The sequence below is a fragment of the Arvicola amphibius genome, chromosome 14, assembly GCF_903992535.2.
Source record: "Arvicola amphibius chromosome 14, mArvAmp1.2, whole genome shotgun sequence".
Classification (NCBI taxonomy): domain Eukaryota; kingdom Metazoa; phylum Chordata; class Mammalia; order Rodentia; family Cricetidae; genus Arvicola; species Arvicola amphibius.
The window spans coordinates 26,217,598-26,242,349 of NC_052060.1; the positions used below are offsets into that span (position 1 = coordinate 26,217,598).

General features: G+C 38.7%; 1 protein-coding gene across 1 annotated transcript in view; it reads right to left on the reverse strand.

Annotated features, from left to right (window-relative positions):
* Positions 1–2,095: 2,095 nt before the first annotated feature.
* Slc35a3 (solute carrier family 35 member A3) overlaps positions 2,096–24,752 on the reverse strand; it is a 48,426-nt gene continuing 25,769 nt past the window's right edge. Inside the window, exons 3-8 of the mRNA XM_038311252.1 lie at positions 24,052–24,206; positions 23,843–23,965; positions 18,480–18,651; positions 11,136–11,254; positions 7,626–7,759; positions 2,096–5,849 (exon numbers count right to left, since the gene is read on the reverse strand). Coding sequence (XP_038167180.1) covers positions 5,759–5,849; positions 7,626–7,759; positions 11,136–11,254; positions 18,480–18,651; positions 23,843–23,965; positions 24,052–24,206 — 794 coding nt within the window. The 3' untranslated portion in view covers positions 2,096–5,758. The remainder of the gene's footprint in view (positions 5,850–7,625; positions 7,760–11,135; positions 11,255–18,479; positions 18,652–23,842; positions 23,966–24,051; positions 24,207–24,752) is intronic.

The window sequence follows — 24,752 nt, forward strand, 5'->3', positions numbered from 1 at the left end:
CCTGGTGCTGGCGCATGCCTTTAATTGCAGCTCTCAGGAGGCAGAGACAAGAGGATCTCTGTGAGTTTGAGGTCACACTGTTCTACAGAGAGAGTTCCAGGACAGGCTCCAAAGCTACAGAGGAACCATACTTCAGAAAACCAAACATACACACACACACACACACACACACACACACACACACACACACACACAAAACCCCAAAAATTTTAAAACAAAATCAAATTTAACTGATAAGGAAAAAAGAGACAAATAACAAATAAATGGTGAAACGACTCTCAAAGGGATAATTAAAAAGAAAGTGAAAAGGAAAGGAGTAAGGAAGAGGAGACAAAGGAAGATGAGACTGGGGCCCACTGGGAGACGCAGGCTGACCCTCAGACTTGCTGAAGCCCACACTGACTTCAGCCTCCAGAAGGCTGGGATTACAGGGTTGCACCAACACATCTAGCTTGTGATGTGCTTCTAGCAAAAGAAGCATTCCTTTTTTAAGATTTGGGGCAGGGGCAGGGTCTCAGTATGTAGCCCTGGCTGTACTGTAACTCCCTATACGGACCAGCATGGTCTCAAACTTAAGGGAACTTACTACTTCTGTATGCCACCATGCCTTGCAAACTTTATTTATTTATTCTTTTTTTTTTTAATTTAGTTACTTATTTGAGATAGGATCTCACTATGTAGGCCAGGGTGGCCTCATACTCACAGAGATCCACCTGCCTCTGCCTCTCAAGTCCTGTGAATAAAGGTGTGTGCCACTATGCCTGGATTTTATGGCTTTACATTATGTGTAGGTGTGTGTTTGCATGTGGCTACAAGAGCTGGTGGAAAAGAGAGGCCTCGGATCCCCCGGGCTTCCTAATGTGAATCCTCTGGGAGAGCAGTACGTGCTCTTAACCACTGAGCTATTTCTTCAGTCTCAGAAGAAATACTCTAGCACAGAAAGTAACATCTGAGTTACTGCTTTTCATGAGAACTTAGCAAAAATACCTTCATTTGTAAAATGCTGAGATTTTTATCCTTTTTTTGCTCTTAAAGTATTCCATGTGTGGCTATATCAGAGTAGAAGTGGGGAAGAATGTGGATGTCACAACAGAAGCGATTACACTCAGGCAGAGAAGGAAAGGTCCAGAGTAACAACTGAACCTCACTGGCAGCAAAAAAGTATTTATTTATTTATTTATTTTTGGTTTTTCAAGACAGGTTTTTGTTGTTGTTGTTTTGTTTTTGTTTTTCAAGACAGGATTTCTCTGTAGCTTTGGGGCCTGTCCTGGAACTAGCTCTTGTAGACCAGGCTGGCCTCAAACTTACAGAGATTTGCCTGCCTCTGCCTCCCCAGTGCTGGGATTAAAGGCGTGTGCGCCACCACTGTCCAGCAACAAAGAAGTATTTTATTTCAAACAAAATCCTTTGGGGCTGTGATCACTATGTAGTCAGAGAAATTCTAAGCACTCTGGCTAAAACAAAGAAAAGGAAACAGAATTACATGTGATACCAAGTTACTGGGAGATGAAGATGAGCAAGTCACTCCTGAAATATAAAATTAAAAAACTAATCCACAGATTAAATCAGACACAGGTAAAAACGGGGAGCGGGGACTGGAGAAATGGTTCAGTGGGTAAGAGCACTAGCTGTTCTTCCTGTGGACCCAGGTTCAATTCCCAGCACCCACATGACAGTTCACAACCGCCTGTAACTCCAGTTCCGGGGGATCCAATATCCTCACAACAATGTATGTTGAATAAAATAAATTAAAAAAATAAGAAAAGAGAAGGGAAAGCAGAAATACAGGAAAATGCATATAGTTATTTATGAAAAGAATCCATTTCCCTTATCTATTAAACACAGATAATAATGGATACAAAAAAATTGACATGAGGAATTTATCATTTAAAAAGTCACTTAATGCCGGACGGTGGTGGCGCACGCCTTTAATCCCAGCACTTGGGAGGCAGAGGCAGGCGGATCTCTGTGAGTTCGAGACCAGCCTGGTCTACAAGAGCTAGCTCCAGGACAGACTCTAAAGCTGCAGAGAAACCTTGTCTCGAAAAAACCCAAAATAAATAAATAAATAAAAAGTCACTTAATAAAATACCAGTTTATATATTTCTTTGAATTATATTTATAAAAATTTAAACATACAAATCACATTCCCAAACCCCAAATAATCATTTTATGTAAATGAAGTACAGACATAGATCAATTTAGGGTCAAAATTATTTAAAAAATACTGTTCCAAATCACAGCAAATTATGTCTTACAGGAAAAAAAAAAACAACAAACAGACATTTATAGACTGTTGTGAAAGTCTCAAACCTGAACCATAGTGCAGGTGTCACAAATCACTTAAACAAGTGCTATTCAGATACATTGATAGGATACTTAGCATCAGCTAAATAATGGATTTAAAGAGCAAATGTTGAAACAACCAAAAGCTAGAATTATAGTTTTTCAGTTATTTTTTAAAAAAATCCCAATTTCAAGTATGTATCTAAAGTTGTAAATTACAGAAATAGTCTCCACAAAAGTCAGGTATTTATTTGGTAAAGCAAGGCACATAGGACCAGATTGTGGTAAAGGTGCATTTTCTTTGGCCCTATAACTACTTTAAATATCTTGGAGATTCTTGAGATGACTTTCAATATAATATAACGCTTTTTATAAATTCAATGTCAAGCTATATCTATAGAAATCAAATATTTTTACAATGAATGTTTAAATAGAATGAGTGATGCCAAAGCCGTTTTTTAAAAAACAAAAGCTCAAATGGAACTAAGAGCACACATCTTAAATCCCCTCAGTTGGGAGGTAGAGGCAGGCAGATCTTTGTGATTTCTAGGTCAGCCTAGGCTACATAGCAAGTTCCAGGTGCCAGGGCTACAGAGTAAGACCTTGCCTCAAACACAAAACCAAACCAAACATCTCAGTTGAATGATTGCATAAAGACATTTAAAGTCAACTAACTTGATTTGTAAGAATAGTCAGTATTCTACTTAAGTGTTCAGTGCAGAATGTCAATTTTCTTTTGGAATTTCTTAATATATTCTGGTTTAAATATCAGACTGCCTTTTCTTTCTATGAAATTCTGTGGCATTCCACAGGAATTGATGTAAACATTTAGGTTCTATGTATTCTATTATACAAGTAACTTACAACTGGAAAAGCATTCAGTCAGGAGCCACTATGCTGCACTCGAGGGCCTGCTGGTGCATCAAGCTCTCTGCCTAACTTTAATGTGGGTCTCAGCTGGCACTCTTTCTCCATGAATTCACACATTCCATATCAGTGAAAATAGCTGAGAAATAATAAGTACACCTTTTAAAGCATAAAATTTCAATAACCTGTTATTATAAAAGCATGACACAATCGTACTTTTGAATGTCATCAAAACACAACCCACACTAAACAAAATTTCGGTATCATATGTATGATACAATCTAGTCTACAAGCCATTTTTCCCTGTGTGATTATTTCCTTATAAAATTTTAAACTATACATTCAGCCCAATAACATTTTTAACTGACTAGAAAAGAAGAATATAAATGACACCTAATAAAAATTTTCAGACACCTTAAGTGTATTATTACTTGAACAACCTTGATACCCAATAACTTATTTGTATTGTAGGGTTAAGACAGGAGTAGACTAGATCTAAGTAACCATTAATTGTGAATCCACATTATATTAGCACAGTTGCCACGTAACACTTTAATGTGAACTGAACACGGATCTGTACTCATGAATTTTCTCTACTTGCAGTACCTAGGCTGCACTTAGTTGTAGGTCCTAGGGCACAGCTTGAATGTTGTGGTATCTACACCATGCTCAAAATGCAATTGTTCAATCTCTATGGGGTGGTCACTGAAAACCATAAACCTGGTATCACTCTGTTATTGTTAATGCAATGACTTTAAACTCTCTGTAATTTCAAGTACTTTGAAAGTGAATGGAATTGGTCAGGCATGTGTGAGAGTACATCTGCACTAGCAAGATTAAACAGCCAGTCCAAGTTAGCTGAGGGTACCTTACAGTACTTAACAAAAGTACTTTTGAGTCAAACTCCATTTAACAAAATCTATTAGAACTACATAAAAAAACTGTCACCTTCTTATAGGTTTGTATCTACTAGAACAAACTTTTAATATATATATATATATACACAATATAAATGGAAAAATAAAATACATTTTATATTCAATAGGTAATTCTGCATATAGTCAATAATTAAATAACTTATATTCCAAATATAGAATTATTTCTTCCCAGTTAATTTTACTATCTCTAATATATCTCTTTTGAGTCAGCTTATTAAATAACTCATAATCTGTATCCTCAACTCCAGTGTTAAAAAGAAACAAAATCTACTATTTTGGAGCAAATGGTTGCTCCTTCCCAGCAGCACTCATGGGGATAGAGTGAGGGAACTCAGAATGCCGCCATCTCTTCTAGACACATGATCATGTTATTCTTAGGGATAGTGGGCTCTTAAGACTTAAAAATTTCTAAATAGCCTTTGAACTTAAAATTATAGTGCTACTTAAAATAATGTAGCAAGATGGGCAGGGTGACCCAGACCCTTAATCCCAGCACTCGGGAGACAGAGCTGCTGGTAGATCTCTGTGAGTTTGAGGCCAGCCTGGTCTACATAATGAGACCCTGCCTTAAGTTAACAACAACAATAATAATGACAGTAGGAAATGTCTGTAAGAAAGTCAGTTTGTTCTTGGTTCACTAATATGACTAATACTACGTTTTTGATTGTTGCTTCTGCCAATAGTGACAGATTGAAAGAAATTCCTACTGCAGAATAGCAAGAAAATTCTCCATTTCAAAATTATATACAGTATATATAGTTCATATAGTTCAGATTTCTCCACATGGGGATTGGACAGTAATCATTATTTTATTTTCAATTATTAAATGAGTACTTAACCCCTTTAAATTCATTAAAAATTTAACGGCAACACACACAAATTCAATTTAAGGTGATAATAAGAATTTGTCTTAAATATAAAAAAGAAATACAACTGGAAAATGATAGGTAAAACTTCATTAGTGTCAAAGTCACTGGCTACTCCAGCATATAAAGAACCAAACTGCATTCAGCTGTCTCAAAGCAATAAATGGTCTAAGATACACAGGGAGAAATAGATTCTCTCTACACTAAATTTAAATATGAATCGAACCCAGACTACTACTTTATCAAGTTTTATGTAATTTAACAAATAACATTTAGCAATCATTTGCTTAGCAATCTTCTGTATGAATATAAAACCCCAGATACATGAAAATGGTTTTAAGTTATATTTGTTTGTTCACAGCTTTATAGGCAGTTATAATTTTCTAACTTTGAATAGTCCATGTAATTTGATATATCTGTACAGAAAAAGTAAGATTAAAAACATGTGATAAGAGTAAGTAGATCTACCTTGCAAACATTGGTATTTGCATTTGTGTGCTCTTCCAAAGGCTGCACTGGACAGTTCTGCAGCAACCAAAAGGGTGAAGTCATTATGAGCACAGACTTCAGGCCCCTCCCAGTATCCCTCTAACCCTACTCCCTGGACACACTTCCAAGTTTGGGTTTCCAGATGATGTACACATTTCATTCTGAAGCCTACACATTTTCAAATCATTTGAACAGTATGATCAGACTTAGCATGATGATATCTTCACAGAATCTGCTGAAGTCCTCTGTGTACGATTAATGTTGAGATTCCTAGGGCACCATCGTGAAAAACCAGCTGAAGATAGTACATGATTATGCTTTAGTAGGATTTCCTGCAGGTTTGGGATCATAACCGTATAAGAAAGTAGCTGCTATTACAAGGATGGCTCCAAGGAAAAAGACACTATAAATCGGATGAAGAGAAAGAAACAAAGTCAGATTAAAAGCAAATTAAGTTCTTTCTATATATGTAATATAAAAACAATTGCAATTTTGGAAAGAAATATATTCCAGTAACAGCAATAAATGTTGAGTACATTCTGTGTTCCAGGTGCTTGGCTAAGTACTTTGTACCTTTGGGGAAAGGGCTTTAAAGGACTTGAAAAACTTGCCCAAAAGTCCCAAATAAGTAGGAGGTAGGACAGCATGCAGACGCTGGTTTTAAGCCTGCATTTTCATCCACTCACTGGAAAGAGTGCAGTGCCTCACCTAATGTATATTCTGTATGGGATTCGTTCAGGAAGAAAACGCCCAAAGCTTAAAAAACAGAGAGTACAAGGAAAAGTTCATTCTTTTATACAAAACTTAGGTGAATTCAGTCCAGAATCCAAGGTAATAGTAACCAAAGCTCAAGACGAATATTTACAGGGTGTTTAATAGAAGGAAATCAGAATTACGTTTTCCTCTTGATTCTATATATGTAGAGATACAATCTACTTCATAGAAACTGGATATAACCCCAACTAGCAATCATAACTTGTTATATATACATTTTTAAAAAATATTTATTATTTATTTATTATATATACAATATTCTGTCTGTGCATGTGCCTGCAGGCCAGAAGAGGGCACCAGACCCCATTACAGATGGCTGTGAGCCACCATGTGGTTGCTGGGAATTGAACTCAGGACCTTTGGAAGAGCAGGCAGCACTCTTAACCACTGAGCCATCTCTCCAGCCCCTATATATACATTTTTTAAAGCTGCCAGAAGCATGGATTAGTTTTGGCTTTAAGATTTCTATTAATGGGGAGCAGGAGAGATGGCTCAGCGGTTAAGAGCACCGATTGCTCTTCCAGAGGACCAGGGTTCCATTCCCAGCACCCACAGGGCAGCTCACAATTGCTTATAACTTTAGTTCCAAGGGATCTGGAACTAAACATGTAGGCAAAAGATAATGCACATAAAATAAAAATAAAATAAAAAGATTTCTATGAATGGTTCAAAGTCAAAAAAAGAAAAGAAAGAAAACCAAAAGGACAAGAGTCAGCATCTTTACCCTTCCTATAAAAACAGAGGCTTTGCTCTATTTGTTACAGGGTTTCACTATGTAGCGCAAGCTGGCCTCAAAGTTCCTATGTGCCAGGGTATTCCAACCAACATCCTCCACACTCTTCCCATCCGTTCTATAAATGTGGCCCCATGACTGCATGTATTTTTCCATGACACTGTCACAGTAGACACTAGTCTCTCAGTCACAATTTCCTTTCAGTTAACAAGTGTTTATTGATAATGCTTCGGGTCTACTGTCCAAGACTCCTCTAGAGTGAGCTACTCTAATGCTTATTGCATTATGATTAATTACTACATTGTTTGATTTGAATATTTGTTACTCTATGTTATGTACTCTTTATTGTTTATAAACAGAAAACCTATCATACTATGACTATTTCAATGATTTGAGCCCCTTCTTTAATGAGTTGTATATATACTTCCGTTGACACTCATAATTTGTCTTGTGTTTGGTTTTCTAGTCACTGTGACTTTCTTGAACATGACCATCTCATTCATATCTTTCTTTTTTCCAAAATCCAACAGAGTGATTACAGACCATTTATTAAACTTTTGGAAAATGAATAATTGAACCTAAATGGAATCATGGTAATACTAACAACAAAATAAGACATATGGGAAAGAGTAAGAATAGGAAGAAAAAAAATAAATAGAAAAGAGTATTTACCTGGTTGGCACAAAATCTTGCAACCAAAAATAGGATATAATTGTTGACAATATTATGGATAAGGAGGTCGCAAATCCTTTTAAAATATTATCTGCATACTTAATGACAGCAGCTATTACAAGGCCTCCAAGTGCCTGTAAAAATTTTAAGAAAATAATTTTTAAATGAACATAAAACTGCTTTTCACAACAATTTCATTTCTCGGGGAAGGTTTAAGGCTTGTTTTATAAATCTAATTATATCCTAGCAAATGATTCATATGAACATAAAAACAACAGGCTTTCAGTTTTGTTTCTTTTCTTTAAATTTTATTTATTATGTATTCAGTTTTCTGCCTGCATGTATCCCTGCAGGCCAGAAGAGGGCACCAAATCTCATTACAGATGGTTGTGAGCACAATGTGGTTGCTGGGAATTGAACTCAGGACCTTTGGAAGAGCAGGCAAAGCTCTTAAACACTGAGCCATCTCTCCAGACCCCAGTTTTGTTTCATAGTTCTCAATGTAACCATCAAATAGAATTTGGTCAGTTACGAAAGCCTATTTTCACCAAACTCAGTAGCTAAACACTGGTCTGGACAGATGAAGGACAAGTGCACACGAGGTTGACGTCTGCATAAAAACCCTTTTTTACTACCTTTCCAGCAGTCTTCTCTTTGTCTTCTTTAATTTTCTCTCCACTCTATTTTTATTTGTTTTGTTTTTGTTTTTCGAGACAGGGTTTCTCTGTGAAACAGTCCTGGCTGTCCTGGAACTCAGTCTAGACCAGGCTGGCCTTGAACTCAACAGAAGTCCGCCTACCTCTGCTTCCTGAATATTGGAATTAAAGGCGTGCACCACCACTGTCCAGCTTCTCTAAATTCTAATCTACCACTTATGGCTGTCAAGGTGTGTACAGTTTGGTTTTTTGTTTTTTTTTTTTTTTTGCAGTGCTGGAGACTGAACCCCCAACCTATCACATGGTAGGTAAATTCTCTACCACTGAGCTATCCCCACAGCATATAAAGAACCTTCTACCAAATCATTCTCAAATTCTAGATTGTGACTGCCTACAAATGGGAGATGGGAGAAGCTGGAGAGATGGCTGGGTTAAGGGTGCTTGCTGTTCCTGTAGAAGATCTGGGTCTAGTTCCCAGCACCCATATCAGGCAGTTTACAACCATCTGGAACTCCAGTTCCAGAGGTTCTGACACCCCTTCTGACCACTGCATGCATTACAAGTACATGATGGAAAACATACACTCAGGTACACACACAGACACATAACATTAAACAAGTTTTTAAAAAAAACAAAAAAACAAACTTAATAAGTAACAGGTAGCTGTAGTAAAGTACTTGCCTAGAAGGTATGAGGGCACTGGGTTCAATACAAGCTACATGCACACACACTCACACACGCACACTCACACTCACACACACACTCACACACACACACTCACACTCACACACACACTGGTTTTTTCGAGATAGGGCTTTTCTGTGTAACAGTCCTGGCTATTCTGGGACTTACTTGGTAGACCAGGCTGGCCTCGAACTCACAGAACTCCGTCTGCCTCTGCCTCCCTAGTGCTGGAATTAAAGGCATGTGCCATCACTGCCTGGTGCTAAGTATATTTTTTAAAAACTAAAAAAACTGAAAAAAAAAAAACCCTCTTATTTTTTCAGTCCTCTTTTAAAGGACAGGTTCCTCGTAACTGGATTAAAAACATCACATATAAGTTCTCTATGCTTACCATACCTCCATTTTCAATTTTCTCTTCTGTATCCTTTATTTCTTTTACAAAAATGAAAACACCCTTTCTACCTTTTTTTTTTTTTTTTTTTTTTTTTTTTTTTGGAGACTGGGTTTCTCTGTGTAGCTCTGGCTGTCTTGGAATTCTAGACAAGGCTGGACCTGAACTCACAAGAGATCCACTTGCCTCTGCTTCCTGAGTGCTGTGATTAAAGGCGTGTGTCACCTCCATCCCCCCATTTCCTACTTTTGAAACAGCACTATCCTTTGACCCTTCTCTACTTTCCAGGTCTAGAAAAGTAAGCATTGAGGAAAATAACTTCTCCCTTCATTTTTATATTTCCCAGAATGTCGAGATGTACTTTGGGAGATGAAATTATTCAACTCCTAAACAAAGTCATATTCACACTGAAGATATTTGACAGAAACGCTCTAACATGTAAATATGAAATGAAGTTTATGAACTTGCACAATTATCTCAAGCAGCATCTTCCATCTTTAAAGGGCTGACCACAGTTTTTCTATGGAATGATACTTGCAGCAGAAAAATTCAAAGTTATATTTACTCTTAGTTTTGACTATTATTATTATTTTGACACAGGGTAATCCTGACTGTCCTGGAGTTTGCTATGTAGACCAGGCTGGCTTTGAACTCATAGATGTCTGCCTGCCTACACCTCCAGGGTGCTGGCATTAAAGGTGCCCGCCACTATGTCACATAACTATTTAATTATTAAACTTAACATTTTCATGGAGCTTGAAAGATGACTCGGAGATTAAGAGCCCTGGTTGCTCTTCCAGACGACATGCGTTTGGCTACCAGCACTCACTTTAGTGGCACACAACCATTTGAAACTCTAGTTCCAGGGGATCTGACACCTCTCTTCCCCACACACCCTTTTAGTTGTTTAATTTACATTGACTCTTTTATTTTTTTAAAAAAAGAAAACAAACTATCTTTTCATTTTACATACCAATCCCAGTTCCCACTCCCTCCCCTCTTCTCATTCCCTCCACCTCCCCCCCTCTATCTACTTCTCAGAGATGGTAAGGCACAATGCTTTGGGAAAGGCTCAAGGCCCTCCCTACTACACCTAGGCTGAGCAAGGTATCCATCCAAAGAGAATGGATTCCCAAAAAGCCAGCACAAGCAGTAGGAATAAATCTGGTGCCACTATCAGTGGCCCCACAGTCTTCCTCGGCCATGCAACTGTCACCCACATTTAGAGGGTCTAGTTTTTGACTGCTCTTTTAACTAGCATGGGCATCAAACACATTTGGTGAATATACATATGTGTAGACAATACACTGATACATGTAAAAGTAAATAAATCTAAAAGTAACAACAATAACACTAATATTTGCATTTCATGGCACTGAACTTAAACACCTTGGAGTTTTATTCATGACCTCTTTTGAAAATCAGCTTTCACAAGGGCATTAAGAACAATTATATTTTAACTTCTCTGAACAAAGCAGATATGATGAAAATAGGAAGGACCTTCCTTACCCCTTAAATACCAACATGAGTACCCACTTTGATTCTCTGTCCTGAAGCAATATTCAGTAGCATTAAATAAAAGACATATGCTTGCCGGGTGGTGGTGGCGCACACCTTTAATCTTGGCACTTGGGAGGCAGAGGCAGGCAGATCTCTGTGAGTTCGAGGCCAGCCTGTTCTACAAAAACTAGTTCCAGGACAGGCCCCAAAGCTACAGAGAAACCCTGTCTCGAAAAACCAAAAAAAAAAAAAAAAAAGAAAAAGAGACATATGCTTTACCTGCAGGACAACAACTATCCACGTCAGTTGATTATATCCCTGGAAAAATCCATTCTTGGATACCAATTCTCCATCATAAATGTATACACCCATTAATCCAAATATACTTCCAAAAAAACCTAAAAGAAAGTAAAGCAAAGGTCATATGGCAGATTTTCTGAAGAAATTTCGTCCTGCTCCTCCCCCTGCTCCAGTTGGCAGGCTACTGGTTTGCATCCAGGCTGACCTGCGGCTCAGCAGGCAGCATAAACTTTTGCTCCTCTTGCCTCAGTCTCCCAGGTACTGGGGTAAAACTTAAATATTTCTTTTTGATGAAATTTGAATTTTTTTTATTTTTATTTTTTCAAGACAGGGTTTTTCTGTAGCTTTGGAGCCTGTCCTGGAACTAGCACTTGTAGACCAGGCTGGCCTCAAACTCAGAGATCTGCCTGCCTCTGCCTCCTGAGTGCTGGGATTAAAGGTGTGTGCCACCACCACCTGGCAAATTTGAATACTTTAAAAACATTTCACTCAACCAGGTGGTAGTGGTGCATATCTTTAATCCCAGAACTCAGGAGGCAGAGGCAGGCCTATCTCTTTGAGTTCGAGGCCAGCCTGGTCTAGAGAGCTAGTTCCAAGACAGCCAGGGCTACACAGAGAAACCCTGTCTTGAGAAAACAAAAGAAAAAAAATTCAGTTGATTTATATATAAACAACAAAAGTATACATATTATTATATGATGACTACAAAACAAATACATAAGCAAAAGAGGCATAAGACTATTTTAAAAAATAATTTAACAACCTTACAGCATTAGATTGCTGATTCACTCAAATATTTGTAAAATGCCTGCTTTTAGCATTTCATTGTATCTTTTTCTAAAATTTATTTATTATGTATACAGTAATCTGGAATATATGCCTACATGCCTGAACAAGGCACCAAATTTCATTATAGACGGTTGTGAGCTACCGTGTGGTCACTGGGAATTGAACTCTGGACCTCTGGAAGAGCAGCCAGTGATCTTAATCTCTGAGCCATCTCCCCAGCCCCCATTTCATTGTATTTTGACTTTTCCTATTGCTGTGACCACATTTTTATGAGACACATACATAATTATATATCTGAAAGCTCATACATAGGTTTTAATGAATGAAGCAATGAATACGAGTTATGAAAGAGGACATAAAGCTAAATATTTTTCTAGCTATCATTTTGTCATGGATTTATTTGTTTGCTTTATTTTGGTAGTGGGTAAGTGCATAAGTACATAAAAATATACTTGAGCACTGGAGAGATGGCTCAGTGCTTAAGAGCACTGGCGGCTCTTTCTGAGGGCCCGGGTTCAATTCCCAGCACCCACACGGTGGCTCACAACTGACAGTAACTCCAGTTCCAGGGCTTCTGACACCCTCACATAGACAGGCATGCAGGCAAATACCAATGAACACAAAATAAAAATAAATTATATATTTAAATAATATACAGTTGACAGTAAAAGTGTACAATCCAATGTGAAGCACCACAGCTTCTGTTCCAAATACCTACTCTACTTTAACTGTAAATTCACTGAGTTGCATGGTCTTTGGCCTACTTTCCATGTGTGATGTTATTTGCAACTATTTTTTGAAATAATAAACTTTAGTGTTAAGATATTTTTAAAGTACAATACTTGTTACCTAATACTCCAGTCTAAGAACTGGTCAAAGCCAGCATCAGGTTCTGTACTTACTATTAAGTCTCACTGATAAAGAAAACTGGCTCATTGAAATTCAGACCCTACGATTTCTGGAGCACAAGGACCACATCTTACAGTACAGCTGTAGAAGAGGATTCAGGTGATGGTTTTTACAAGTTCTGGCTGGCCTCGAACTCACAGAGATTTGCCTACCTCTGCCTTCCATGTGCCACTGTGGCTCTAACCTTTTAATGTGTCTCATTTTGAGTATGAAATTAAGCATGGCATGTGACTTTAAAAATATGCCCAAAGGCATTTTAAATTTTAATTTATAAAATTAAAATTTCACAAATACTAAAACAACAAAGTACTTGTTGGAGCTCAAAAGCCCCCCCAAGATCCCACATGTTAAAGAATTGTTTTTTTTTCTTTTTTCTCCCTATTAATAGCGAGGTGTTAGGTCATTGGAGGTATACCCATGATCAGGACTGTGGGTCCCTAGTCTCTTCCCCTCTTATCTTTGTTTCTTGGCCACCGTGAAATATACAGATAGCTTCTTCTGTCTTGCACATCCTGATATAATGTCCTGCCTTGCCACAGACCCAAAGTCAATGGACCAACAGCTGGAAGTCCCCAAATTTTAAGACAAAGCAAACTTTATCTCTTTATAAACTGACCTATCTTCGGTATTTGTTACGGTGACAGAAAGTTGTCTAACAGCATACAAGGATATGTATTACGTCAGTATATATAAGTAGACCTACTACATTCTTATAGTGGCTGTATAGTCTACTGTCTAAATAATATTATCATATATGTATGTAACACTTGTTCCAAATGCTTTATGGACACTAACATACTACAAGTCTCTAAAGCAGACATTTGTAAGCTCATCTTATTGATGAAGAAACTTCCCTAGGTTTACACAACAGAATGGACTCAATAGTTGTTGAATTCAGGCAGTGTGGCTCTGGATCTTTTACTTCACATTTTCTATCTTCCAAAGCACAACCTCAACTATGCTATCTAACCAAAATGATAATTCATTCAACCAGTTTTTCTGTTTGTTTGTTACATTTGTAACCATTGCTAAAAGTAATTGCTTTGGCTTCTATGTTTTTTTATAAAGGATAAATTTTTATTCAAACATCTTAGCAGGCACAGGTAAGGTTTTTGTTTTCTACTTGTTGGCTGACATTTACTTGTCAGTCTTTTGTTATTGAAATATTACAGTTTCAAATTTTTATTTTATGTTCCTGACTTACAAATATTTTTTCTTTTTTTTTTTTTTTTTTTTTTTATTTTTTTTTTCCTCATGGTTTATTTTTTTTTATATTTAAAAATTTCCATCTCCTTCCCTCCTCCTCCCCCCTCCCTCCCCTCCTTCTCCCCTTTCTCTCCCCTCCTTCTCCCCCTTCCCTCTCCTCCCCTCCACCCATACCTCCCCTCCCTCCCTCTCAAGGCCAAGGAGCCATCAGGGTTCCCCACTCTATGCTAAGACCAAGGTCCTCCCAACTCCCCCCAGGTCCAGGAAGGTGATCGACCATATTCTTTCTAAACTCAGTTTGGCTTACCATTTTTTTCATGAGTGTTGTGCTATCATAGCAAAATAAAGAATAAGATATCAAAAACACCCTAATATAAATTCTGACATGTCTTTCATCACACAATTCAACAGACTTTTAGGCAACCCAGAGACCTTGACTAATTCTTCTTTTCTTTTTGCGGATGTATATGACTACATATATAGTACGTATATATAAGGTACTTATTCTAAATACATGAATTCTTGGATTTAACCCTTATAGCAACATATGAGGAAGGTATGAAAACTAAGAACTACATTTTACAGATGAGAAAAATGAAGCACAAAAAGTTGAGTATCTTTCTGGAGGGCACATGGATAACTGATGAACTCAAGATTTGAGCACTATAACTTCAGAACCAAGGTTTTTAACCACTCTTTATAAAATGACAAATCAAACTGCTTGATATTTTCAAGCCTGTGAATTTGTCTTTTGGACAAGCAGAACAATTAAATTTGCTTTAAAAATATTTACATTTAGAAAAAAAGTTTAAAAAAAGGGAAAAAATATTTACATTTAGGCTGGAGAGATGGCTCAGCGGTTAAGAGCATTGCCTGCTCTTCCAAAGGTCCTGAGTTCAATTCCCAGCAAACCACATGGTGGCTCACAACCATCTGTAATGGGGTCTGGTGCCTTCTTCTGGCCTGCAGGCATACACGCAGACAGAATATTGTATACATAATAAACAACAAACAAATATTTAAAAATTCAAGGTTTAGCCGGGCGGTGGTGGCACACGCCTTTAATCTCAGCACTTGGGAGGCAGAGGCAGGTGGATCTCTGTGAGTTCAAGGCCAGCCTGGTCTACAAGAGGTAGTTCTAGTACAGGCTCCAAAGCTACAGAGAAACCCTGTCTCAAAAAACCAAAAATAAATAAATAAATAAAAATAAAATAAAATTTACATTCAATGTTATTAGAGGAGAGATAGCTTTGTAAAATGTTCTAGAAATTGTAACAAAATTAAGTTTGGGGTTTTTATAACCATATTTACTTGAAAATGACTGGAATTATGGACTTTAATCAAACTTGGAAGTGTTGACGTGAAATCCTAGGCTATTAAAAAGCACAACTTACTGTACAGGACTTAGAGAGGCCCATATGTCTAATGATCAAGAGACATGGTGTTTCTGTTAAGTTGATGCTGTGGGGAAAAAGCACCTTTGGTGTTTATTTCTCAAATGCCCAAACCTTGGGGTGACAAAGGAAAGAGACAATAGAACATTCTGATATACAAATAAGCCACTCTTATATATACAATTTTATATGTAGCTATCCAAGATATAAGTCAGGATAATATTAATGTCCAAATCCTTACTCAAGAATTTAATAACAGTATCATAAATAATTTAAGCATATGTTCAAAGGGAATTCTACAATAAAGGAAGTTTTTTGGTTTAGTTGGTTGCTTTTTTTTCTTCTTCTAAGTTATTTACCATCACTTAAGAAAAAGGTTACAGTAAAAAGTCAAAACATTACACTGAAATAAAACATCATGTGATGTCTTTAAAAGAGATGAAAATCATTTCATGTCCAACACCTTCCATTTTAGGAGTAAAATATGTAAGTAATTTGTAGTGTCTTCACAAAGGAAGAAGCAATAAGGATAAACACACCAGGACTCCAAAACGGAGGACAGGAGTAAGCTACACCCCAAGAATCAACCTACTTTTTCATTTCACAAGGAAGCCATTGATTTCAAATACAATTCTCTAAGGGCAAGACCATTACCAGTGTAACAACAGCACTTTTGCATTCAGAGCCTATGCACTTAAAGATTTAGGGAAATCTACAAATGTAAGAACATAAATCTTTGTCCAATTTCTTTTTAAGATAGGGTCTCCTTATGTGGCCTGCTTCGTTTCAAACTCATGCTGATACTGCCTCAGCCTCCTGAGAGCTGGGATTAGAGGTGTGCAGCACCAAACATGACTGATGGAGCTATTTAGAAATACATATCAGAATAATACCAGTAGCATAGACACTGAGATTGACAATTAATAAATGGGATCTTCTGAAACTAAAAAGCTTCTGTAAGGTAAAAGACACTGCCAGTAAGACAACAACGGCAGCCTACTGAATGAGGAAAGATCTTCACCAACCCCACATCAGACAGGCTGATCTCCAAAATATATAAAGAACTCAAGAAACTAGATATTAAAATACCAAATGAGCCGGGCGGTGGTGGCGCACGCCTTTAATCCCAGCACTCAGGAGGCAGAGGCAGGCGGATCTCTGTGAGTTCGAGGCCAGCCTGGTCTACAAGAGCTAGTTCCAGGACAGGCTCTAAAAAAGCTACAGAGAAACCCTGTCTCGAAAAACCAAAAAAAAAAAAAAAAAAAAGAAAGAAAAAAAAATACCAAATGATCTGATTAAAAAATGGGGTACAGATTTAAACAGAATTCTCAATAAAGAATCTCAAATGGCCGAGAAAACAACTGTTCAACATCCTTAACCATCAGGGAAATGCAAATCAAAACAACTCTGAGATATCATCTTACACCTGTCAGAATGCAGCCTATGCTGGAGAGGATGTGAAGAAAGAGGAACACTCTTCCAAAGCTGGTGGAAGTGCAAACTTGCACAGTCACTTTGGAAATCATTATAGCAGTTTCTTAGAAAATTGGGACTCAATCTACCTCAAGATCCAGCTATACCAATCTTGGGTATATACCCAAAGGCTGCTCAGTCATTCCACAAGGACACTTACTCAACTATATTCATAGCAGTATTATTTGTAATAGCCAGAACCTGGAAACAACCTAGATGCCACTCAACTAAAGAATGAATTAAGAAAATGAGATACATTTACACAATGGAGTATTACTCAGCTATACAAGACAATGACCTCATGAAATTTGTAGGCAAATGGATAAAAAACTATAAACAATCATACTGAATGAGATAACTCAGACCCAGAAAGACAAACATGGTATGTATCTGTTCATAAGTGGATATTAAGTGTAAAGTAAAGGATAACCAGACTACTATCCACAGCTCCAGAGAGGATAAATAACAAGGAAGACCCAAAGAGAGAGGCATGGACTTCCCCGGGAATGGGAAATGGGAAAGATCTCCTGGGCAAACTGGAGGTAGCATGGAGAAGGGGGGTGTGGCAACATAAAAGATTGGGTTGGGCAGCTTGGGGGAGGGATGGAAATAAAGATTAATGAAAGAGATGTCTTGATAGGGGGCCATTTCTGGGTTAGGGAGAAACCTGGTGCCAGGGAAACTCCTAGGAATCCACGAGGATTACCCCAGCTTAGATCCCTAGCAATAGTGGAGAGGGGACCTGAACTGGCCATCTCCTGTAATCAGATTGATGACTACCCTAATTGTCAGCAGAGAGCCTTCATCCAATAACTGATGTAAGAAGATGCAGAGATTCAAGCACTGGGCAGAGGTCCAGGAATCCTGCTGAAGCGAGGGAGGAGAAATTGTGGAGTTGGAGGGGTAAAGGGGGGGGTCAAGGTCATGATGGGAGAACCCACAGAGACAGCTGACCTGAGCTCCTGGGAGTTCATCAACTCTAGACCAACAGCTAGGGAGCTGCATGGGACTGACCTGGCCCTCTGCATATGTATGGCAGTTGTGTAGCTTGCTCTGTTTGTGGGGCTCCAAGCAGTGGGATCAGTACCTGTCCCTGGCATTTAAACTGGCTTTTGGAAAACTATTCCCCATGCTTAGGGTGCCTCACCCAGCCTTGATGCAGGAGAGGATCTTGGTCCTGCCTCAACTCGGTGTGCCATGCTTTGTTGATGCCCATGGGAGTCCTACCCCCTTTCTGTATGGAGAGTGGAGGGGGTGGGTAAATGGGGAGGGAGGGAAAGGAAGAGAGGAGGGAGGGAAAACTGTGGTCAGCATGAAAAAAATAAATGAGTAATTAATCAATAATAAATACATATTAGATAGCCGTGTTTGTTTGTTTTTCGAAACAGGATTTCTCTGTAGCTTTAGTGCCTGTCCTGGAACTAGCTCTTGTAGATCAGGATGGCCTTAAACTCACAGAGATCCACCAACCTCTGCCTCCCAAGTGCTGGGATTAAAGGCATGCGCTACCACCACCCTGCTTACATATTATTAGAAAGTCTTTAAAACTTACCAAGTTGAATGTTTCTTATCCATACTGATTGTTTTGTTTCTTTTAAGATTTTCTCAAAGTAAACTCCAGCAAAGCCACTTGAAAAACATGCTGTGAGAACTGCCATGAGGCCTACAAACTGCGAGCCCGTTGAAATTTCCTTAGAATTCACCTCTGGAGAATCTGAAGGCCACTGAATGAAAATAAAAACAACACTAAAGAGGGCAGTGACATTGCAGCCAAGATTGACAACCTGAGTCTGAGCTTGCAGATCTACATGGTGGATGGAGAGGACCAACTCTCACAAGTCGTCCCCTGACCTCCACAAGCACACCATGGTGCTGCACCAGCGAAAGCACTTACAAATGGAAGAAGATAGCTAAATCAGGCACAGTGGAAAGGAAGTTTGGTAGGAAGGGAACCACAACCACCGCAAGGAAAATATAGTCCATCAGAAAATGAAAGACTGTGAAGTTACTACACCAGACCTGGTACCCACACGATCTTGATGTTACTGACATGGTGTATTAATTGACATCTTTTAACTACTGCTATCCATTCTCGGTGGGTACCTACTGTCTTTTTCAAACTAGCCCCTTTCTATTTCCATATCATTTTGTAAATCTAGATTTTTTCCTTCTCTCTCTTTTTTCTTTTTTGGGTTTTCAAGACTGTGTTTCTCTACATATCCTTAAGTGTCCTCGAACTCACTCTGTAGCCCACACTGGCCTCAAATTCAAGGATCCATCTGCTTCTGCCTCCCTAGTACCAGGATTAAAGGTGTGCACCACCGGGCACAGCCCTTAATCTAGATTTTTTTCAAATTCAAAAATACATTATTTGAGTCTACCCTAATTTGTTTAACATAATAATCTCCAGTTCTACACTTTCCAATAAATGATACAATTTCCTTCTTTATGGACAAATAAAACTCCACTGTTTCTTTTCTTTTCTTTTTTTCTTTCTTTTTTTTTTTTTAATACCTGGAGGGACAGCCGTGGGTGCCGGGAACCGAACTCATATATTTTTGGTTGTGAGCCTAGCTTTTAAGGGCTGAGCCATCCCTCAAGGTCAAAGCCAATATTTTTTTTTTTTTTTGCCGGGGTGGGGGGTTCTCAAGACAGAGTTTCTCTGTGTAACTGTCCTAATTGTCCTGGAACCAGGCTGGCCTCGAACTCGATCTTCCTGCCTCTGCCTCCCAAGTGCTGGAATTAAAGGCATGTGCCACCACCAGCCTAAAACTCCATTGTTTTATTTATCACACACACAGATTTACATTGTTATTCACACACTGATGGACAAGTAGGCCGATTCCACAACTATTGTGAACAATCCTGCAAAAAATATTAATATTTCTGTAGTGTGTTCAAGTATCTACTTTGAAATGTTATGGCTGGATCATACGATAGTATTTTTACTATACGAGCAAGACGGTTCGTGAAGGAAGTGCTCGCTATGAAAGCCTGACATCCAGCGTTCAATGGTTGTACCCCACATAAAGGTGGAAGGAGAGAACTGACTCCATAAAGTTGTCCTTTGACCTTCACATGAGCTCTGTGATAAGCATGTGATCACACATCATACACACACACACACACACACACACACACACAATCTTCCCATGAGGAATCTCCATACTATTTTCCAGCTGACTGCACTCAATTATATTCTAACCAGAGGTGGAAGTGCAGGTGTAGAAAGATTGATTTTCCAACCAACATTTGTAGTTTGTTTTTCTGATAATAGCCATTCTGATTATGGTGAAACGGAATCTCTCAGTGTAGTTTTGATTATATTTCCATAACAGCTAAAGATGCCGAACATAGCTGGGCGGTGCTGGTGCACACCTTTAATCCCAGCACTTGGGAGGCAGAAACAAATGGATCTCTTTTAGTTTGAGGCCAGCCTGGTCTACAGAGCTAGTTCCAAGACAGTCAAGGATATACAGAGAAACCCTGTCTTCAAACAAGATAAAGAAGATGCTGAACATTTTAGGTTTGTCTTCTCTTGAGAACTATTTGCTGAGTTCGTTTGCCTGATTATTGATAGGTTTTGGACTTTTGGTTGGTTATTTTTTGAGTTCTTTATATAACTGGATGTTAATCCTGTCTGATGAAGAACTAGTAAACACCAGCTCCCCCTTCAAAGATTGTCTCTTTTGCCTGCTGTTTTCTTTGCCATGCACCTTTTATATTTCATGCAATTATATTTGTTAATTCTTGCTACTGTTTCCTAGTATTGGGATCTATCAAAAAAATCCATGCCATTAGCTATCTCTCTTTCTCTCTCTCTTTTTTCGAGACAGGGTTTCTCTGTAGCTTAGGAGCCTGTCTGGGAAATAGCTCTTGTAGACCAGGCTGTCCTTGAACTCAGAGATCCACCTGCCTCTGCCTCCCGAGTGCTGGGATAAAAAGGTGTGCCCCACCACTACCCGGCTCATTAGCTATCTCTTAGGGGCTGCCCTTGTTCCCTTTTAGAGTCTCCAAGGGTTCAAGTCTTTGGTTAACGTCGTCAGTCCATTTGGAACTGAGTTCTGTGCAGAGTCAGGCAGAATATGCTAGCCTTAGACTTCTATTGTGGATGCATATGCATAGTTTCTGAGTACCATTTGTTGAAGAGGCTCTGTTCTCCTATGCATGCTTTAATCACCTTGTTCAAATATCAAGTTGCTCAAAAATCAAGTTTATTCCTAAGACCTCTCTTCTCATCCAGTGGCCAACAAGTCTTTTTGTGCCAGTGCCATGCTGTTTTTATTATCACAGCTCTAAAGCATAATTTTTTTTTTTTTTTTTTTTTTTTTTTTTTTGGTTTTTCGAGACAGGGTTTCTCTGTAGCTTTTTTAGAGCCTGTCCTGGAACTAGCTCTTGTAGACCAGGCTGGCCTCAAACTCACAGAGATCCGCCTGCCTCTGCCTCCCGAGTGCTGGGATTAAAGGCGTGCGCCACCACCGCCCGGCCTAAAGCATAATTTGAAATCAAGAACTGAGATACTCCCAGCACTGCTTTGTTGATGGGGTGGAGAGCAGGTAGAGACAGATCTCACACTGTAGTACACTAGCCTAGAATTCACCAGGTAGCTCAAGATAACCACAAATTCATGGCTATTCTCCTGCATCAGAGTCCTAAGTATTAAGATTTTATAAGCATGAGAACAACCAAGCATGGCTAACATTGCTAGTTTTACTTAGGATTGATTTGGCTATGCAGGATCTTTTGTGGTTCCACATAAACTTTATAAGTTTCTATAGAGCAGTAATTGAAATATTCCTCAGTTATATTATCCTCCAAAGCTACAGAGAAAACCTGTCTTGAAAAAAAAAAAAAGACTTAGGCATTGAAGCCATCTATCTACTCTTATTATATCTGAATTTATCTCTACGTCCAGTAGTATTGAAATCATCCTTTTCATCGTTACCAGAGACTTTTCAATGTTAAATAAATTTTGGAGAGGTGGGAATGGGGGAGTATACTACAGGGTCCAGGCTAGCCTTAACTCACAGCACTCCTCCTGCCTCAGCTCCCAAGTGAAGGGATTATAGGTATGGTAGGTATGGGTTACCATACAGGCTTAAACACCTTTTTAAAACTTGTTTATTTGAGGGGGAGGGGAAACAAAAGAAGTGGAAAGAGGGGGGACTGGGGTTGGTGTATAAAATGAAAAGTAAATCTTTTTATTAAAAAAATGAAACAAGCATTTATTTTCATTTTTATGTGCATTGGCATTTTGCTTGTGTATGTGCCTATGTAATGGTTTGGGGTGCCCTGGAACTATAGTCACAGACAGCTGTGAGCCACCATGTGGGTGTTGAGAATTGAACCCAGGTCCTATGGAAGAGCAGTCAGTGCTCTTAACAACTGAGCCATCTCTCCAAAACCTCTTAAAACCTTTTAACAATGAAAGATTCACTTCCTACTCAGTTAACTTTTACTGCAACAACATGACACTGATGGACTAATGCCTTGACTCTTGAGACTGTCTCCTTTCTCTCTTGGCTCTCTATGTAACTACCCAGTATGCTTTCTATGAGGATAGAAACATTCTAGGTCTCTACTAATAGTGTAGCTGCTATCTCATGTGACTCCCAAGCACGCACACACACACACACACACACACACACACACACACACACACACACCCCATACACATAGACACATACAAAAAAAAAAGGAATACAAAAGTTGGGAACAATGACTCCATGAAGAAGAATAGGGAATCATTAGAAAGCTCTGAGAGTTAGGAAAAACAGTATCAATAAAGACAGTAGATGCTAAAGGGATCAGAGGATCACCAATGATCTCAGATGTTCCACGATTCTTATAAAACCCAAGCTTCTTTCTTTTATATGCTGGGGGTTTTGTTGTTTGTTTTGTTTTGCTTTGTTTTGTTTTTGAAACAGCGTTTCATTGTGTCATGTCTTATTTTCTTGGATTTTTTCCTTCATATTTTTCTCTCTTTTCAAACGTTCTGGTTCATACCTACAATCCCAACACTCTCCAGGCTGAAAGAGAAGGTGGTGAGCTCAATGCTACATGGTGAGACCTTCTCGGGGGCGGGGGTGGATGGGAGAGGGGCTGGAGAGATAGCACAGCTGTTAAGAGCACTTGTTGCTTGGTTCCCAACATCCACATTACAGCTCACAACTACCATATATACAAAGTTAATAAAAAATCTAAAGTCTAAAGATGGAGATCTATATCTTTAGAACTAGCTCAGCAGTTAAGAGCATGTGCTGTGTAATAATGAGGACCACAGTTTAGGTCTATGTATCCCAGGCATACCTATAACCCCAGCTCAGAAGTAGGCAGAAACTAGGGCTTGTTGGCTTCCACCCAACCCATGAAAAGGTTCAGGGAGAGACTTTGCCTTAAAGTAACTGGCAGAAATTGATAGAGGACACCCAATGCCCTCCTCTGGCTTCTATACAAATATGTGTATACCCACAGACACATGCAAATAAATTTAAAAATAATAAAAAAAAAGCTAGGCATGGTGGCACATGCCTGTAATCTCAGCACTCAGAAGGCAGTCAGCAGAGTTACCAGAGTTTGAGGACAGATTCATCTGCAAAGGAAATTCCAGACCAGCCAGGGTTACAAAACACAACTATGTGTGTATTTGTGTGGTGCTGAGGACCAAGGCGAGCCCCCTGTCGGTAAAGCTATGCTGTAGCCCAACTGTTCAGTTCTTTACTATGAAAAATTCATTCACATGTTTATTTATTTATACCACATACTCTCAATGCAGTATTTGCTTACAGGAAGCCATAAAAAAATCTGTCAGCATTTACTTGCTCAACAAGTAATAGAACCATATTCTCTATGCAAAATAAGCCAAGTTTTCAAGCTGTGATAGAAATGAAAGGCATACTTATCTTGAATAGTTACCTGCACAAAAGCAACTCCTGCCATCAGGATTACTAGGGAGAGCCATTGGTACACGCCTAATTTTTTACCAAGCATAGACACAGAAAATAACGCTGTTGTAAGTATTTTCAACTGATATGTAACCTAAAAAGAAAACAGCAGTATCATTAATGCTTGCAGGATTTTTTTGTTCGTTTTTAAAAAGACAATTAGAAATGTATCTTAGATACCTGATAAGTGGCTGCATCTAGGTTTGACAGTGCCACATAGAGTAAATTATTCTGAAGAGTATATATCCCTGATGGAATAGCAAGCTTAAGGGTTTCCATGGGTTTATTGAGAATTTCATCATGCAGCACTCGATTCAGTGTTCTCACACTACACTCTAGAATACAAAATGGGGAAAATATCAGTGAAGTACCTCTTAAGTCTTAAGTCATAAGCTCCTTCTTTATAGGCCTCAGTTTTTTATTTTAAAACCAGAAAATTGGGACAGGAAATGGGCTCAGCAATCAAGAAAAAGTATTGCTCTTGCAGAGGAGCAGAGTTTGAATCCGAGTACCAAGACTAGGTGGCTTAAAGACACCTGTAACTCCAGCTTCAAGAAGATCCATCCAGTACTTCTGAAACTTTGGGAGCACCTGCACTACGGCACAAAGACAAACACAATCCTAAGCGCTAGTATAACAGGTATGTTCCACCAGGTCCAGCTTTCCACAATGCTAGGGATGGAACTGAAGACTTCACTAACGCCAAGCAACTAAACTAGGATGTACGACCTAAGCTACTTCTCCAGCCCTGGAATTCACCTTGGTGTACTATGAACCTCATCACACTTCAGCTCACAAAGAGCTGGTTTCAGCACATCTAGCCACAATGCAACCATTTATGTTAAAGGTCTCCTGGGCTCCAGTGTTAATGCAGTTACAAG